Source organism: Pleurodeles waltl, chromosome 4_1 (assembly GCF_031143425.1).
Source record: "Pleurodeles waltl isolate 20211129_DDA chromosome 4_1, aPleWal1.hap1.20221129, whole genome shotgun sequence".
Classification (NCBI taxonomy): Eukaryota; Metazoa; Chordata; class Amphibia; order Caudata; family Salamandridae; genus Pleurodeles; species Pleurodeles waltl.
The window spans coordinates 197,760,407-197,779,920 of record NC_090442.1 but is presented as its reverse complement, the minus strand read 5'-3'; the positions used below and the strand labels follow the sequence as shown (position 1 = coordinate 197,779,920).

Sequence of the window (19,514 nt, the reverse complement as noted above, 5' to 3'; positions counted from 1 at the left end):
AAACAAGAAGTACAATCATTTCTACTCAAAGGTGCAATAGAGATAGTACCTATACCTCAGCAAGGGACAGGAGTATATTCTCTATACTTCCTTGTGCCAAAAAAGGATGGTACGCTCAGACTAATCCTGGATCTCAGACCCCTCAATCAGTACATTCTCTCAGAACATTTCCACATGGTCACTCTTCGGGATGTCATTTCCTTACTACAAAAACAGGGCTACATGACAGCATTGGATCTAAAAGATACTTAATTCCATATTCCCATACATCCAGCACATCGCAAATACTTGAGATTTATGATAGCAGGCCAGCACTACCAATTCAAAGTGCTACCCTTTGGGGTAACAACAGCACCAAGGGTATTCACCAAATGCCTAGCAGTGGTTGCAGCATACCTCAGAAGGCAACATATACATGTCTTTCCCTATCTGGACGACTGGCTCATAAAAGCCAGCACTATTCAAACTTGTAAACAGCACACACAATACACAATTGATACCCTACACAGTCTAGGGTTCACAATCAATTACCAAAAATCTCATCTGCAACCAGTGCAAATACAACCATATCTGGGAGCAATTCTGAACAAACAGTCCGCATAGGCCTACCCAAACCTACAAAGAATTTAAGCGTTCCGCAGTCTCATATCTCAGCTACAATACAATCAAACGTATACAGTAAGGTTTATCATGAAACTGTTGGGAATGATGGCGTTGTGCATAGCAATAGTACCCAATGCACATCTAAACATGAGACCCCTACAACTGTGTCTCAGGCACAGGGTCAGCTTCACGAACTAGTGTTGCTGGACTGCCAAACTTACAACACTCTTCAATGGTGGAATCAAACCAACTTATCAAAAGAAAGGCCATTTCAGGACCCTGTGCCACAGACCATAATCACCACTGATGCATCAATGACAGGTTGGGGAGCCCTTCTCAACAAACTTACTATACAGGGAGAATGGGACTCAATCCAACAAACTTACCACATAAACCACTTGGAATTGCAAGCAGCATTCTTAGCACTCAAAGCATTCCAGCCACAGATCACACACAAAACAGTGGTAATAAGGTCAGACAACATGACAACAATGTATTATCTGCAAAAACAGGGGATACACACTCATCTCAATTGTCCCTTCTAGCAGAGACAGTTTGGAAATGGGCAATTCACAATCTCATTCAACTACTAGGGATACACAACTAACTAGCGAACCTCTTAAGCAAGACGCAGCAACAAATACACAAATGGGAAATTCACCCACAACAGTACTTTCGCATGTGGGGAACTCCACACATAAACCTCTTCGCAACAAGCGAAAACGCAAAATGCCCAAACTTCGCATCCAGGTACCCACACCCTTGATCCAAGGGCAATGCTCTATGAATCACTTGGTCAGGAATTTTCCCTTTTCCCTGTCTCCCACTAATTCTATTTCTGGTCAACAAGATTCGTCACACCTCCCTCACTACGATACTCATAGCTTCCACGCGGGCACGTCAACATTGGTACACAACACTGTTGGATCTGCCTGTAGTACCACATCATAATCTCTCAAATAGACCAGACCTATTGGCTCAAAATAAAGGTCAGATCAGGCATCCCAGTATGCTCAACCTAGCGATTTGGCTCCTGAGGTCATAGAGTTTGGACAGCTACAGCTTCTTTCAGAATGTATGGAAATTCTAAAAGAAGCACATAAACCTACAACTAGACCATGCTATGCAGGCTAAATGGAAACGTTTTGTATATTACTGTCAACCCAAAAAACATTGATCCACTTAAAGCAGGGTATTGTCTGTTATTTGCTTTACTTACAAAAAGCAAATCTTGCTTACTCATCTATTAAAATTAATTTAACAGCAATATCAGCCTACCTCCCAAACAGACAGCATACTTCTCTGTTTAGAATTCCTGTCATAAAGGCTTTTATGAAAGGCCTTAAAAGAGTTATTCCCCCTAGAGCTCCGCCAGCTCCTGCTTGGAATCTTAACATTGTGCTTACAAGACTTATGGGTCCACCATTTGAACCCATGCATTCTTGCACTTTTCAATATCTCACATGGAAAGTTGCTTTACTAGTAGCAATTACTTCCTTAAGGAGAGTTAGTGAAATTCAAACATTCACTTTAGAAGAACCTTTCTTCCAAATTCACAAACACAAAATAGTACTTAAGACCAATCCAAAATTCCTAATCAAAGTGGTTTCACCATTTCACATCAATCACTCAGTGGAATTGCCAGTCTTCTTTCCACAGCCAGATTTAGTTGTTGAAAGAGCTTTTCACACTCTTGATGTCAAAAGAGCTCTCATGTATTATATAGACAGAACAAAAGATTTCAGAAAATCAGTGGCCTCATAAGGGTAATCCTATTTCAAAACAGGGATTAGCCAGATGGATAGTAAGGTGTATTCAAACTTGCTATCCTAAAGCTAAAAGGCAACTATTAGTAACTCCTAAAGCACATTCTACTAGAAAGAAAGGAGCTTCAATGGCATTTTTAGGAAATATACCAATAGCAGACATATACAAAGCACCCACTTGGTCCACACCACACACGTTTACTAAACACTACTGTGTGGATGTGCTATCTCGCCAACAAGCAAATGTTGGTCAATCAGTGCTTAAAACACTTTTTCAAACTACTCCAACTACTACAGGCTAGCCACCACTTACTTAGGAGCGGACTGCTTTTCAGTCTATGCAAAGCATGTGTATCTGTGCTACACATGACATCAAATGGAAAATGTCACTCTGTGCGTGGCATGTAGTGCTGCAGGGTCACATGCGCCCTCCCCAGAACCCTGGAGCCGTTGTAGTACTTTCTTTAAGTAAATATGTGTTCGATGGCATCTGTCGCTGTAGATACGCATGTTTTGCAATAGCTCGCCATCTGGTGTTGGGCCGGAGTGTTACAAGTTGTTTTTCTTCGAAGAAGTCTTTCGAGTCACGGGACCGAGTGACTCCTCCTTTTGTGTCCATTGCGCATGGGCGTCGACTCTATCCTCGATTGTTTTTTTTCCGCCATCGGGTACGGACGTGTTCCTGTCGCTCCGAGTTTCGGAACGGAAAGATAGCTAAATTCGGAAGATTTTCGTCGGTATTGTTGCGTTCGGGATCGGCGTAGTTAGATTCAACACCGCATCGAAGATCGAAGAGCTCCGGTGCCCTTCGGGGTAGTTTTACGATCCCCCCGTCGGGGCCTGGTCGGCCCGACCGCGTGCTGAAGAACGCCGATGGAACGGACCCCGTTCCGTTTCTGTCCCAAATGCCACAACAAGTACCCCTATACAGACCAACACTTGGTCTGTAACCTGTGCCTGTCACCTGAGCACAGTGAAGACACCTGCGAGGCCTGTCGTGCGTTCCGGTCCCGAAAAACACTCCGAGACCGTCGAGCCAGAAGACTTCAAATGGCGTCCGCGCCGACAGCCCACCGAGAGTTCGAGGAACAAGAAGAGGAAGGTACCTTCTCGATCCACGAATCGGACTCCGAGGAATTCGATGACCCACAAACCGTGAGTAAGACGTCGAAAACAACACATAAGAAGATTGACAAGGCCCAGGGGATGCCACTGCCACCAGGCCATGGCTCGACCCATAAATTCGGTGACCGACCGTCGGCACCGAAAAAGGCCCAAACAGTGCCGAGACAGTCCGACTCCGGTCGAGACACCGGTACGCAGCCTTCTCGGGACCGAGAAAGTGCTGTAGACAAGCATCGACACCGAGATAGCGGTGTAGACACGGCTCGACGCCGAGACAGCGGCACCGACGAAGATCGACGCCGAGATGTTTCGGCCCCGAAAAAAAGAAAAGTCAGCTCGGAGCCGAAAAAAGATGCAGACAGGGTTTCGGCGCCAAAACAACCTGCAACCGACCCAGTTTCAGGCTATTATACAGAGGAGCATTCACTAACCTCCCAAATGCGAAAGCATAGGTTCGAGGAAGAGCTGCAATCTACCGATGTAGACCATACGCAAAAGCGTATCTTCATACAGGAGGGAACAGGGAAAATAAGCACCCTTCCCCCTATTAGAAGAAAGAGAAGACTGGAGTTCCAAACTGAACAAACACCACAAACAAAGGTGGTGAAAAAGGTTACTCCTCCACCTGTAATTCACGTCTCACCAGCACAAACTCCATCACATTCCCCAGCTCACACCACCATGAGCCAGGGTGACCAGGATCAGGACGCATGGGACTTATACGACGCCCCAGTGTCAGATAACAGCCCGGAGGCATACCCTACAAAGCCATCTCCACCAGAAGACAGCACTGCGTATTCTCAAGTGGTGGCTAGAGCAGCACAATTTCACAATGTAAGCCTCCACTCAGAACAGGTTGAGGATGACTTTTTATTCAACACCCTCTCCTCCACCCACAGCTCCTACCAACGCCTGCCTATGCTCCCTGGTATGCTCCGGCACGCAAAAGAAATTTTTAAGGAGCCGGTCAAAAGTAGGGCAATCACACCAAGAGTGGAAAAAAAGTATAAGGCGCCCCCTACAGACCCTGTTTTCATCACTGCACAGCTGCCACCAGATTCCGTCGTTGTAGGAGCAGCTAGGAAAAGGGCCAACTCCCACACATCTGGGGATGCACCACCCCCGGATAAAGAAAGCTGCAAGTTCGATGCAGCTGGAAAGAGAGTCGCAGCACAGGCTGCAAACCAGTGGCGCATCGCCAACTCTCAAGCACTACTTGCGCGCTATGACAGAGCCCATTGGGATGAGATGCAACACCTCATTGAACATCTACCCAAAGACCTACAAAAAAGGGCAAAGCAAGTGGTTGAGGAAGGTCAAAACATTTCAAACAACCAGATACGCTCCTCCATGGACGCAGCAGACACAGCTGCAAAGACAATTAATACATCCGTGACCATCAGAAGGCATGCATGGCTACGAACGTCTGGGTTTAAACCAGAGATACAGCAGGCAGTTCTCAATATGCCTTTCAATGAAAAAGAACTGTTCGGTCCAGAAGTGGACACAGCGATAGAAAAACTTAAAAAGGACACGGACACTGCTAAAGCAATGGGCGCACTCTACTCCCCGCAGAGCAGAGGAAACTACGGCACCTTCCGCAAGACACCCTTTAGAGGGGGGTTTCGGGGTCAGGCCACACAAGCCAGCACCTCACAGGCAACACCGTCCAGTTACCAGGGACAGTACAGGGGAGGCTTTCGGGGCCAATACAGAGGAGGGCAATTCCCTAGGAATAGGGGAAAATTTCAAAGCCCCAAAACCCCTGCAACTAAGCAGTGACTCACATGTCACTCATCCCCTCCACACAACACCAGTGGGGGGAAGAATAGGTCATTATTACAAAGCATGGCAGGAAATCACTACAGACACTTGGGTTCTAGCAATTATCCAACATGGTTATTGCATAGAATTTCTACAATTCCCTCCAAACATACCACCAAGAGCACAAAATTTATCACAACATCATTCCGAGCTCCTGGAGACAGAAGTTCAAGCACTATTGCAAAAGAATGCAATCGAATTAGTACCAAACACACAAATAAACACAGGAGTTTATTCACTGTACTTCTTAATACCAAAGAAGGACAAAACGCTAAGACCAATCCTAGACCTCAGGATAGTAAACACATACATCAAATCAGACCACTTTCACATGGTCACACTACAAGAAGTACTACCATTGCTCAAACTACACGCCTACATGACAACCTTAGACCTCAAAGACGCGTATTTCCATATACCAATACATCCATCGCACAGGAAATACCTAAGGTTTGTATTCAAAGGAATACATTACCAATTCAAAGTATTGCCTTTCGGTTTAACAACAGCACCAAGAGTCTTTACAAAATGTCTAGCAGTAGTCGCTGCACACATCAGAAGGCAGCAAATACATGTATTCCCGTATCTAGACGACTGGCTAATCAAGACCCATTCGTTATCAAAGTGCTCACACCACACAAATCAAATCATACAAACCCTCTACAAACTGGGGTTCACCGTCAACTTCGCAAAATCCAACATCCTGCCGTGCAAAGTACAACAGTACCTAGGAGCCATAATAAACACAACAAAAGGAGTAGCCACTCCAAGTCCACAAAGAATTCAAAACTTCAACAACATCATACAACGCATGTATCCAACACAAAAGATACAAGCAAAGATGATATTACAACTCCTAGGCATGATGTCTTCATGCATAGCCATTGTCCCGAACGCAAGACTGCACATGAGGCCCTTACAACAGTGCCTAGCATCACAATGGTCACAAGCACAGGGTCACCTTCTAGATCTGGTGTTAATGGACCGCCAAACTTACCTCTCGCTTCTATGGTGGGACAATATAAATTTAAACAAAGGGCGGCCTTTCCAAGACCCAGTGCCACAATACGTAATAACAACAGATGCTTCCATGACAGGGTGGGGAGCACACCTCGATCAACACAGCATACAAGGACAATGGAACGTACATCAAACAAAACTGCATATAAATCACCTAGAAGTGCTAGCAGTTTTTCAAGCACTAAAGGCTTTCCAACCAATAATAGTTCACAAATACATTCTCGTCAAAACAGACAACATGACAACAATGTATTATCTAAACAAGCAAGGGGGGACACACTCAACACAGTTGAGCCGGTTGGCACAAAAGATATGGCATTGGGCAATTCACAACCAAATTCGCCTAATAGCACAGTTTATCCCAGGGATTCAGAATCAACTCGCAGACAATCTCTCTCGAGATCACCAACAGGTCCACGAATGGGAAATTCACCCCCAAACTCTGAACACTTACTTCAAGATCTGGGGAACACCTCAGATAGACTTGTTTGCGACAAAAGAGAACGCAAAATGCCAAAACTTCGCATCCAGATACCCACACAGGCAGTCCCAGGGCAATGCCCTATGGATGAACTGGTCAGGGATATTTGCCTACGCTTTTCCTCCTCTCCCTCCTTATCTGGTAAACAAACTCAGTCAAAACAAACTCAAACTCATATTAATAGCACCAACTTGGGCAAGGCAACCCTGGTACACAACGCTGCTAGACCTATCAGTAGTACCACACATCAAACTGCCCAACAGACCGGATCTGTTAACTCAACACAACCAACAGATCAGGCACCCAGATCCAGCATCGCTGAATCTAGCAATCTGGCTCCTGAAATCCTAGAATTCGGACACTTACAACTTACACAAGAGTGTATAGAAGTCATAAAGCAAGCCAGAAGGCCATCCACCAGGCACTGCTATGCAAGTAAATGGAAGAGGTTTGTTTGCTACTGCCATATTAATCAAATCCAACCATTACACGCAACTCCAAAAGATGTAGTAGGTTACTTGCTTCACTTACAAAAATCTAACCTAGCTTTCTCTTCCATTAAAATACACCTTGCAGCAATATCTGCATACCTGCAGACTACCTATTCAACTTCCCTTTATAGGATACCAGTCATTAAAGCATTCATGGAGGGCCTTAAAAGAATTATTCCACCAAGAACACCACCTGTTCCTTCATGGAACCTAAATGTTGTCCTAACTAGACTTATGGGTCCACCTTTTGAACCCATGCACTCCTGCGAAATACAGTTCCTAACCTGGAAGGTTGCATTCCTCATCGCCATTACTTCCCTAAGAAGAGTAAGCGAGATTCAGGCGTTTACAATACAAGAACCTTTTATACAACTACACAAGAATAAGGTCGTCCTAAGGACTAATCCTAAATTTTTACCAAAGGTTATTTCACCGTTCCATCTAAATCAAACAGTGGAACTTCCAGTGTTCTTCCCACAGCCAGATTCCGTAGCTGAGAGGGCACTACATACATTAGATGTCAAAAGAGCATTAATGTATTACATTGACAGAACTAAAAACATCAGAAAGACTAAACAACTATTTATTGCATTCCAAAAACCTCATGCAGGAAACCCAATATCAAAACAAGGTATAGCCAGATGGATAGTTAAATGCATCCAAATCTGCTACCTTAAAGCTAAACGACAGCTGCCCATTACACCAAGGGCACACTCAACCAGAAAGAAAGGTGCTACCATGGCCTTTCTAGGAAACATCCCAATGCAAGAAATATGTAAGGCAGCCACATGGTCTACGCCTCACACATTCACCAAGCACTACTGTGTAGACGTGTTATCCGCACAACAAGCCACAGTAGGGCAAGCTGTATTAAGAACATTGTTTCAGACTACTTCCACTCCTACAGGCTGAGCCACCGCTTTTGGGGAGATAACTGCTTACTAGTCTATGCAAAACATGCGTATCTACAGCGACAGATGCCATCGAACTGAAAATGTCACTTACCCAGTGTACATCTGTTCGTGGCATCAGTCGCTGTAGATTCGCATGTGCCCACCCGCCTCCCCGGGAGCCTGTAGCAGTTCGGAAGTTACCTTCAACTATTTGTATATATATCATTTCAACCTTATATAGGTACATACTTAGTCACTCCATTGCATGGGCACTATTACTACAATACAACTCCTACCTCACCCTCTGCGGGGAAAAACAATTGAGGATAGAGTCGACGCCCATGCGCAATGGACACAAAAGGAGGAGTCACTCGGTCCCGTGACTCGAAAGACTTCTTCGAAGAAAAACAACTTGTAACACTCCGGCCCAACACCAGATGGCGAGCTATTGCAAAACATGCGAATCTACAGCGACTGATGCCACGAACAGATGTACACTGGGTAAGTGACATTTTCAATATCCATTTCATGGACATTTTTTTTCTTAATATATATGTGTACATATACCTTTGTTCACTCCATACTTCATCCTCCTGCGGGGAAAACAATCTAATAAATGACTCAATGCCCATGCGCACTATCACCGAGAGGAGGAGTCACTCGATCTTGTGACTCAAAAAAGCTTCTTAAAAAAACTTGTAACACTCCAAGTCCAACACTAGATGGCGCACTTATGCAAAGCCTGTGAATCTGCAGCACTACATGCCACGAACATGGTTAAGTGACATTTAAAAAAAATATATATATATATATATATGCTGATTTCTCTCTGATGAAACTTACGTTAATTGATTTTTAATAATGTCCCAGGTTAGTTTTGGAATACTGCCATTTTTGTCAAACTTTTTTTTACCTCGTGTTTGCCTCTAGAGGCATGAAAGAACTGATGGTAGTGCACTGGTGTGGCGCCTTATGCTCTGTGATGTCATACTCAGGGTGGATGTCTGAGCTGAAGTACCATCTATCAGCTGTGGAGAGCTATTTCAGGTTTCCAGCTCTTGCCTGGTGCATGGAGGAAATCCAAAATCTGAGAGACCTGCAGATGGATAGATTATCCACCAGAAAAATCATTACCAAAGAGAAGTACCTGATTGATTAAGTGCACACAGCTTCAGTAGTTCAGAAGATTTTTTGCCAGTCTGAGTCTGTCCAGTTCCTCTTTAATAGAGTCATATATTTGATGTAAGTAGGAGCTTCTGAACCTGCATCCAAAAAGTCTAGAACTCAATCTCTTGTATATATGATTCAAGACAGTTCCTAACATTATGATCTAACTTTGATGTCAGAGAGAAGTTTGTTGTTAGTTAGGAAATTACATGCAGAATTATGGTCATTTTACAATTTGGCTAAAATAAGTCTTCCTCAATCAGGTTAATAGTTTCTAAATATATAAATTGTGATTTTTGCCTCAGCTTGTGTTAACGCCTCTTTGAAAAAGGTTAGTAAATTGTATTTTTTGTACGATATTGGTTTATTAAAGCATATGATTACTTATGAGATGTGCTGGTGCGGAAACTGTTTCTAAAGTTACATAAATAAATAGCTTTATGGTTTGGGGTAAAAAGCTAGGTTTTTTTTTTTTTTTTTTTTTTTATAAAAAAAGTTAGTGTTGACCCAGAGAGATAAAGGGAGATCACAAAGTTTGGCTGCAGAGTTTGAGAAGGCACGACCTCCTGCTTGAGACCGACAGAAGCAACCAGCAACTTAGATGAAGAAGACCAAAGAGATCTAGGAGGGATATAAGAGTGATTTGTTTTTTGCAGGTGTGCTAGGCCAATTGCATAAGTAGACCTGAACACCAAGCTGGGAGTTCTGAGATAAGAGGCCAGTGTAATGCTTCCAATGCTTTAGTGGCAGAAGATTGAGTCAGCAGGTTTAAAACTAGCCCTGCAGCTGCCTTCTGAAGATGCTGGAGTCTTTCACTGGTGTAATCTGGAGCACCAAGGAAAAGTGAATTTCAGATTTTGCTTCATCTCCCTACATATTTTTTTTAAACTATTAGCAACCCGTCCAAAATGCAGTCTTAAATTGATTTACTGATGTTACTTGAGTAAATCTGATAACTTTCAGTTTTTCCAATAGACCTTATCATTTATTAGAGAGCAAGAATGAGACATTTAACCTATCAGACTTTGATCTTGTCAATAGGCAAATAAATCTTCAAATCTTGCTATTTGCTAGTAGATGTTTCAGTTGGAATGTTTTAATTTACTGATTCCTTTCGTACAAGACAGAAAAAAAAAAACATTGTCCCTAAGATATGAAAAAATATTAGTTAAAAACAAAGATGAGCTGTAGGTTTCTGTCCTCATAATTCTGAAGCTTTCAATAAATGAAAATCTTTGAGATGCGTGGGATAGACTGTATTGGAAGGTTAGTCACCATGGAGTCCTATCTCTAAGTGGAATGTGCACTATATCCCAAAATATTGCAAGCAGCCTTTTGAACCTGTTGAATTGAATCACACACATTCTGCTTAATCAAAGACATCTGTCCCTACCTTGATAAGAAATAATCAGTTGCTTGATACCTATAACCTGCTGCTTGGATTTCAAGATGGATGCCACAATTTTCACTATCTGGGTACCTTTTTGCTATTCCCTCCTATGGAGAAATTGTGCACTTCTCTATTAACTGTGGATCACCAAACCCTTTGGTCTAAGGTTATCTACCCTGATACATTATTCAGCTGCCGTTTGAGGCACATAAAAGTGCTCCAGATGAGACAGACTATCATCTAAAGTATATTCAGTAAAGTTGACTATGACGTGTTTTGCTATGATACAAAGTAATCTTGACTTGGTATGCGCAAGCCTGAAAATACATCATGCTGTCTTTGTAGTCATCTTACTGAACTGGATGGTACCTAGACTTCAGGTTGTTTTAGTACCACAGACATATATTGTTTTCCATAGAATGGAAATGTTTTTTGCATTCATCTCTTTTGTCCTTTATTTTTTTCACTACTACATAATTTAAAATATGCACCTACCAGTTGTTATCTCTAAAGTTTTTTAATACACTTTTAATGTGAGTCTTCAAAGTAGTTTGGTAATGGATGCTTCCATGTCATGATGCCAGATGAACCCCTAAATTCTTCAGTGGAAGAACTGAGGACACAGAAGGTTGTTTACATATGTCTGTTTCCTATATTGTATATATCCTTGTAGGGCATGTGTCGAATGCGAAAACACCAAGTTAATACGTTTCCTGCCACATGCAGTCTGGCAAAATGTAAAAGGCCCCTGTTTCACCTGAAATCTGGTACACTGTACCAATGCACTTCTTGACTTTCCACAGTACATGTTGCATTTCCAAAGTTTCTGAAATCTTCTGGACAAGTAGTAATGTGGTCATCCCAATAGCTCTGCTGTAAGCTATTAATGGCTTATTGCTTCAGGCAGACAGTATATCAGCCTGTACTTTAAAGCCTTATCTAACCTTTTGCAATTGATTCATAACATTACAATGCTTAATAATCTATTCAGGAGGCTGTGATTTAGGATGACAGTGATGAGTAAGGAAAACATATATTTATGGTTACTTTAGTTATAATGGTCCTCCGGCTTTCTCCAATTTTGAGCATCAACCATTAACATAATGTCTGTTTACTGGCTGACAAATCAATCTACAGGACTGCCTGTGAAAGGTAAACACACAAGAGTGACAGGCTTCATGTTTGTCTACGTTATGCAGTTGTAAAGAAGCTGTTTCTAACACCACCATTCAGTCCCATACTGATAGTGGACAATTGAGTAAGGACTAAGAGCAGCAGACTCGTTCATGTTCTTCTTTGTTTCATTCTTCTGAGTACTCTTGATTCTGTGAATTACATACAGTGTTCTTGACATGTTAAGCTTGCTTCTGGTTTGCATGCATATCTTCCTTATCTGTCTCACTCTTTTTTCTGAAGGCTACCTTCTCCTTTCTCTTCCTTTAGCATTCTGAAGTATTGGGTCATCCCTCAAAGCCAGTAAGTACCCTGGCAAACCACAGTCTGTTGAGGTCTCTGTTTGCTGTTGTGTGCAGTGTGTTTTGGTATGCAGTTTAATTTCATCCTCAATAACTATTGCATAAAACCTTCGGTGAGCATCCACTTGATGTCCCAGTTGTGATGTTTGTTCTGTTTATATTTTAATGTGAATTTGGCCTGTAAATTGGATACAATTATGCCACAGTTCAGGACTTAATGACTGGAAAGAGATGTGGAGTAATATGATTGACCAGTGAAGATCAGATAAGTATGTCGATGTTAATTTGTTTAAAAGCATGAGCAGGTTTTAACATGTTTCTTTAGCTTTCTGAGAGCAGGTCATAATTGTGTAGTTATGCAACATTATCTATGGCACACCCAGATAGATACTTCAAAATAGCTATCTAAGGCGTTGCAGGGGACCTTACTGCAGTACCCTTCCCCTTGGATAATATTGCTATTGAAAATTAGACCCCTAAAATTTGGCATGTAATTCACAAAATAATTTTTTTAATTAGTGAGTTTTTTATGATGATATTTATGTGGATGCTTAGATGAAGCATAAAAACTGCATAGTTTTTTGTGATAAGCCTCCACTGTTTTTCTAGATTCAACGAACTTGAGTAATTGTCTGATTTTGAGCATCTTAAAAATCCCTTGTAAAAGGGCGATAACAGATTTCAGTCACAATTAAAATCATTTATTGCTGGTGATGCGTTAATTTTGTTTTGTTAATGTGGTAAATATTAAGTTCATTTTACCTTGTGAAAAATGTTGTTCCCCCCTGCTGTTAGACAAACTATCTTTGAGAGAAAAAGTTCTGTGTTACCAGGTCATTTCCTATGGAGACAGCTGAAATAAATCAGCAGAATTAAGGGTTTAATTGTAATGTTAGTAAATGCAAATGCCATATATGGCATTACCTACTTTAAAGCCATAGATGTAGTTGATGGAAGAGCCCCACCTACATGCAGAATCTGCTTTCTACATCTGTGTCCTGAAACTGCACATCTTCTCTGACACTATGCATGTGCTTGATTTTCAGATAGTATCATTTTGAAAGACAAAGACTTTTTTGTCGAGTTTCTTTTTTTTTTTTTTTAACAAGTTTATAACAAATTTTCCCCATTAAACATTGTTAAGGATTTGAGGATCATGGCCATATCGATTAGGTAACATTGTAACCCCTCTTGAGATCCTCTTTTGATTAGGATTTGTCTTCTCTTACTCCTCCCCCTGTGCAGAAATAATTCAGCGTTGCATCTTAAAGCTGCCATTACCAGCAGCGTATCTCCTGATGCTGCTTCATTCAGTGAGCCCTATTTAAAGTTGCAGTTCTTTATGAGAAGTCTTTCAGAGGCAGCTGTTATTGGGCAAGGTGTAGGTGGTATGCGGGTTATGACTGTGATGAGGATTATCTAAGTTCTCTCTTTGAATTTCCTGTGTAGCACTCAACCGGCTGATAGTCTATGATTAAATAATTTAGTATCATGAAGGGTCAGTTTTTCTTAACATTTCGAACAGTTCAGAGAATAGTAAAGTTATCTTGATGTTGAAGTTCGAAGCAGTTTTGTAAGGAAGAGGGAAATGGCTGGTCAACAAAAATCTTGTACCATTTGGCTGACCCCTAATTACGTATTAACAAACCATTTTTTATTTTGTTTAACCTTATCCCAAAGAGAGCACTAGTAACCCCCTTGCACTCTCTCAACTTTGTACGCTATTTGGTGAAGTTAGAAGAGAGAAAAACAAAAACATAGTCTAATACAGAGGAAAGAAAAAGTGAAAAAAAGAAAACAAAATTAGATCAACGTTGTTAGGAGGTATTCCAGTTTATGCCAGGGTGAACTTGGTCCAGAGAAATTGGGGACATTTTTGTAAGGTTGCCAAGAAACCTGAGTTAGCCTGCAAATATTTGCACGTTAATTTGGGGGCTCACAAATTTGCAACTAGAACTACTTGGATGATTTTGGATGCCTGTCTGAATTAGCTAGCACTAAACATTTTTCTAGCTATGGCGTCAAGACTTTTCAATTCTTCTAAGGAATCTGAGGGGAGGATTATGCTCCTCTTTCTTTACTGTCTCAAAACAGCCAATGAAAACTGTTAACGCAGACTACAAATACTGTGACCATAAGGAAAAATTAAGCAGTCCAGTCCACCAATCACCATTCTCCACCATTGGATACACCATCTTGACTGGCTCTTTCTGTGCAACAACCATGTCATTCCCATATCTGATTTGGCAATTAAACATCATCTGTTCAACTATCTGAACAGATCCATCAAAATGATCTTTTCAGGAACTCAACACTACAGTGTTATGCTCATTCGGGTAAATTGATCACACATCAAAAATTAAAATTAGTCATAATTTCAAAGGATTCAAGTGCTCGGAGGAGACTTTAGACACATCTCTGATAGCTGGCTGCATTATCTGTTAAACTTCAACTTACCTTCTGCCATTACTGGTTTCATTCTACATTGACCATGCATCTTCACAATAAAGTACAAAACATATTGTAAATACTTTCCTTTCCCCAATTATGAGCTATATTTGAAATACCATATATTTGTCTCCCATCGCTCTCCTTTGTTGTATCAATTTCCATTGCTGTGATCACTGTTGTAAAAATGAAAGATTTAGGTGCTGGAATTATTGTGAAGTGACGCTGGCACCAGGAGTGCAGGGGATCAGGGAGGAAGGTAGGGTAAGGGTTGGTAACTCCTCATCCTCCCGAGTAAAATAACTACGCTATACGTTTTGCACACATATTGTTCCAATTCCACCATATTTTCTGCATATGAGCTTATGTTAAGGTCAAATAGTATCATACATCGTATTTTTTTATATTTCTACTTATGCACCACTTTTTGATCCCAAATTCATGTGCACTTCCTCAAAAAAATAATTGTTAATACCGTTTAATGTGAGGGAGTAAAAAATCCCACCTTTCTCTTTTAGGTGAAGCAGAAGATTTCATATTTTGTTTGTGTGTACCTACACGATATCTGATTCATCCTGGGTTTCATGCAGCAGCAAAAGCAACTCCGAATTATGGTCACACTGTTAACATTCATGGAATTATGTAAATGTGGAAGCCTCACTGGGAAATCTTTCATTTCAGGCTATTGAGGCCACTCAAGAGGCGAAAGCTAGTCCAGAGCTGAATGACCGAATCCAGGTACTTGAGAAGGAAGTGGCCCGGTACAGAACAGAATCCAGCAAGTCACAGCTTGAGGTGGATCGTCTCCTAGAAATCCTTAAAGAAATGGAGAATGAGAAGAATGACAAAGATAAGAAAATTGCAGAACTGGAGAGGTGAGAGGGGATCACAGTAAAAAAAGATATGAATTAGCATAGTTAATTTGTATTCTTGTTTATTTAAATGTATGTTTTGGTATTTCTGAAACCCACACCTACCCAGCTATCAAGAGAGTTCAGTAAATGGAGCAGGCCCGCAGTGGGGCTATATGGGGGCTATCAAGAGAGCACAGTAAAAGGAGCAAGCCCCCGGTGGGGATACATAGGGGAGAGGGTATGGCGAGAGATGGTAGTGTTAGTGAAAGGGTAAGTTGACATGCCTGTCTGAGAGAGTTTTCCTTGAAGAGGTGCATTCTCAGTTTCTTGCTGAATTGTAGTAGGGTTGGTGCTGTTCTGATGTTGAAGGGAATGTTGTTCCGGATCCTGGAAGCATAGGCTTATGAGTCCTGTTCGTTTTGTTCTCTTTCTTGCAGTGTTTAGTCTGTAATCTGACAAAGTCAGAGCTCATCATTTGGTGTTGACCTCCAGATATTGTTTGTTTGCTAACTAGATAGGCACCGTCTTGATGTACAGGGCCTTGAAAGTGATCCAGCTGATCTTGAAGATGATCCGGCTTGCAGGGTGTGGCAGTGTTGATCCATTGGTGCAAGGGTGATGTGGTTGAATTTCTTCATCCCCCTGATGAGTTGCTGCTGCATGAAGAATACCTTTAAGGGGTATGAGGGTAGTCTCTGGGATGCCAGTGATCAGGCAGTTGCATCCAGTTAAGTGGAATAGGACTAGGGCTTAAGATGCTGTTTTAAAGTCTTGTCCTATGATAAGGTTTCACTTTTCACAGGAGAGCGATTTGGAACCAGGCTGTTCTGGTTTTCTTGGCTGTGTGTTTTGAGTGAGAGGTTAAAGTTAAAGGTGAATTTGGCCTGTTTTCTCAGTTGGGGTGGAGAGTCATGATTAACTCCAAGAATGTTTGTCACTTTTGGCAAACTGGACACATTTTGTCTTAGTGGGGTTTAGCACTGGAAAGCTTGTTGATATTCAGATTTGGATGTATCAGAGTCTCTCTGCTTGAGGAAATTTTGAGAACGTTTGGTGTTGTTGGCATACTGGTAGATTTTGCTCTCTGCAAGGATGATTATCTGTGGTTCTATATAAAGTTTGAAAATAATAGATGAAAGGAGAGAGCCCTGGGGGGCACTACAATTGGCGAGGAGAGTCTGGGATCCAGTGCTTGCTATCGGAACAAGTTGCTTTTGGTTGATGAGTAGAATGAAAACCTTTTAGGCTTCTGACAGTGAAGCGCAGGTTAGATTTCAGGGTGTAGATCAATGGTGGATGGTAGACAGTGTTAAAAGCTGTGGAAAGATCAAGCAGGGTCATGAGGCAAGGGACCTTTTTGCCTTTAGAGAGAGGACATAAACTACCTGGACCGTGGCTGTTTCCATCCTGCAGGGTGTTTTGAACCCCAGTTGACAGACTTGGAGTAGGTTCTTCTTGTTGATGTGTTGCTGTAGCTGTGTGGTGACAGCCTTTTTTTTCTTTTTTACCTTTATTTTGTGTTTTTTGCTTTGTCATCCAACTGTAAACATGCACACCATCACAGTGGTCATAGTAAAAATATCATCCTGGTCAACATCTGCAATTACATAGCAATAATTCCACAGCCATTGAGTAGTGAATAGAGGGTGTATAGTACATCAATAGAAAGTGTGGCTTATCCATTAGAAAGATTGAGAACATCTCATGTCCTAGCCTCTGACCTCTCAGTAGCACTGTCTGGAAGTGTATCACCTAGTTGAAGGGTCTGCAATGTTGTATGATGAGTTGTTTAATTAGTGTTGCTAGAGTCCTCTGTTTGTTGGGAAGGTAGGGTCAATAGATAAGTACGAAGTGGTTGCCATATGTCCCTAGGTCAGGAAAACAGCGGCTGTAGAGCCGCATAGGTGCCACTGATGGTATCACAAAAGGACAGGTCCCGCAGCCATGCTGACGTGTTGGGGATTATAATGCAACCTCATCTGAGCGCGATCTGTCTTTTCGCAAGAAGGAGAGCTAATGCAGCAAAGCAACTAGATGACTGATGTAGTGGCTGAACTTAGCCCAGCATAGTGAGCAGTGAGTTAGTAGTGAGTGAATGCCCTATCATTTGTCTAATAATTGTATGCACTGAGTCCTAGAAAGCATGGATTGGGGGACAGTTCCAGGTTAAATGAGCAAAGTCCGCATTCGCCGCCAAACACTTCGGACAGATACGCGGTCTGGATGGGTCAAGTTGGGCAAGTTGTTGTGGTGTCATGTAGGTACAGTGGAGGTATTTATAATGCAATAGTTTGTGCCTCTGGTTGCTGGAGATAAATTTGGTCTGTGCACAGCAATAGTACCACTGCTTATCTGATAAACAATGCCCCAAGTCCCGCTCCCATGCAGATTTAGAGTTCTGCACACCCACAGAATTTAGCTGAAGCTCAATAAAGTCGAGATATTAGGTGCGTGTTGTCCAGGGCCACTATAAGCAATGATAGTGGAGGGAAGTCGATAGGTTCAAGTGGCTAAGTAAGTAGACAGTATAGTGCATAGGGTGCTGTGTAATCGATGTAGGATAAGGGTATCTAAATATGTTGTAGCATGTCCTTCATTTAGCGTTGCAACCGTTTTTTAGTGTGGCCCCTTTAAAAAGGTCAACTATTGTGTGTAAATGGCGGGAAGTCAATAATTTCTGAGTAAGCCGCTAAAATGTAAGTGGAAGCCATAGGTTCTCCAAAATTGGGAGGTGTGAGGAGTACAGCATATTATAGCCTAGGTACCAGAGTAGCTTGAGCCAAGCCCCACATGTAGCCGAAATTGTCTGGATTTCAGATGGGGTCCTGGGGAGGCCTCATGGCAAGAGCACCGAGAGAGAAAGGGAGAGGGCCTGTGAATGTTTAGGTTGCGGAAATTGCAGCCATGTGTCTGGATGGTACCAGAAGTAAGTAAAGTGTGCCTCGACTACTAGATAGTAGAGTCGGAAATCAGGGACAGAAAAACCTCCCCAATCATACTGGACACTCAGTGTGTCCCACCGAACCCGGGGGCGTCTGCCAGCCCACACAAGTTACGTGAGTAGGCTGTGAAGCATATCAAAGAAACTATTATATATCGGAATCTGAATGTTGAAAAACAAATATAAAAAGTGGGGGAGGACCCCCATTATAAAAATTACTATCCTACCAGCCATTGAAAGGGGAAGTTCAATCCAGCCCTCTGTCTGGGACTTGAGTTTATCTGTCGCAGGGCCATAATTCAGTCGTATGACTTCAGCGCTGTTTCTATGCAACAAAAAAATACCAAGGTACCTAGGGGGACCCTCACACCAATGTAATGTATATTCCATAGGACAGGGTAGCGCTGCATCCGTTAACTGAAACAATTCCGACTTGGCCCAGTTTATAGCCAGCCCAGAAAAGGCGCCTTATAAGGGGAGGAAGATTCAGGGAGGGGTTTCGGACAAACAAAAGAATATCATCAGCATATAGGGAAGCCAGAAGAGGGCCTCTGTGAAACCTTAAGCCCCAATCCAGATGGCGCTCCCGAAAATAGAGCACCAGTGGATCCATAGCAATAATAAACAGCAAAGGAGACATCTGGCAATCTTTCCTTGTGGCTCGTGTGAGGGGGAATGCTCTGACAGAGTGCCATTAATGCGCAGCCCAGAAGTAGCGTTGGAGTAGAGCAGCTGAATCAAGTCTCTGAGTCCCCTTGGCATTCCCAGTTTTGACAAAGTAGCGTGGAGGAAAGCCCATTCAAGTGAGTCTGATGCTTTTTCTGCATCTAAAAGTGCTGCCGTCACTGGCAGGTCTGGAGAAATCTGGTTGATCACCGCTAATAAGGCGCACAGATTAATCGCTGTTGAACGATGAGGAACAGACCCAGATTGCAAAGGGGAGATGATCAGTTCCATAAGGAGAGATAGGCGAGTCGCCACAACCTTAGCTAATATCTTATTGTCATGGTTCAGCAACAACAGTGGCCTATAAGAG

At 42.2% G+C, this 19,514-nt stretch overlaps 1 protein-coding gene across 8 annotated transcripts in view; it reads left to right on the top strand.

The window, feature by feature from the left end:
- The window catches only part of ERC1 (ELKS/RAB6-interacting/CAST family member 1), a 1,341,708-nt gene that overhangs the window by 587,776 nt on the left and 734,418 nt on the right, over nucleotides 1-19,514 (top strand). For 4 of the 8 annotated variants that reach the window (XR_011202236.1, XM_069228108.1, XM_069228104.1 and 1 more), the window contains 2 exons: nucleotides 12,204-12,236; nucleotides 15,365-15,558. Coding sequence is in view for 7 of the 8 variants with exons in the window: in XM_069228108.1 (XP_069084209.1) it covers nucleotides 12,204-12,236; nucleotides 15,365-15,558 (227 nt within the window). In the remaining variant the exon portion in view is untranslated. The remainder of the gene's footprint in view (nucleotides 1-12,203; nucleotides 12,237-15,364; nucleotides 15,559-19,514) is intronic. The other 4 variants (XM_069228110.1, XM_069228107.1, XM_069228109.1 and 1 more) reach the window with 1 other exon arrangement.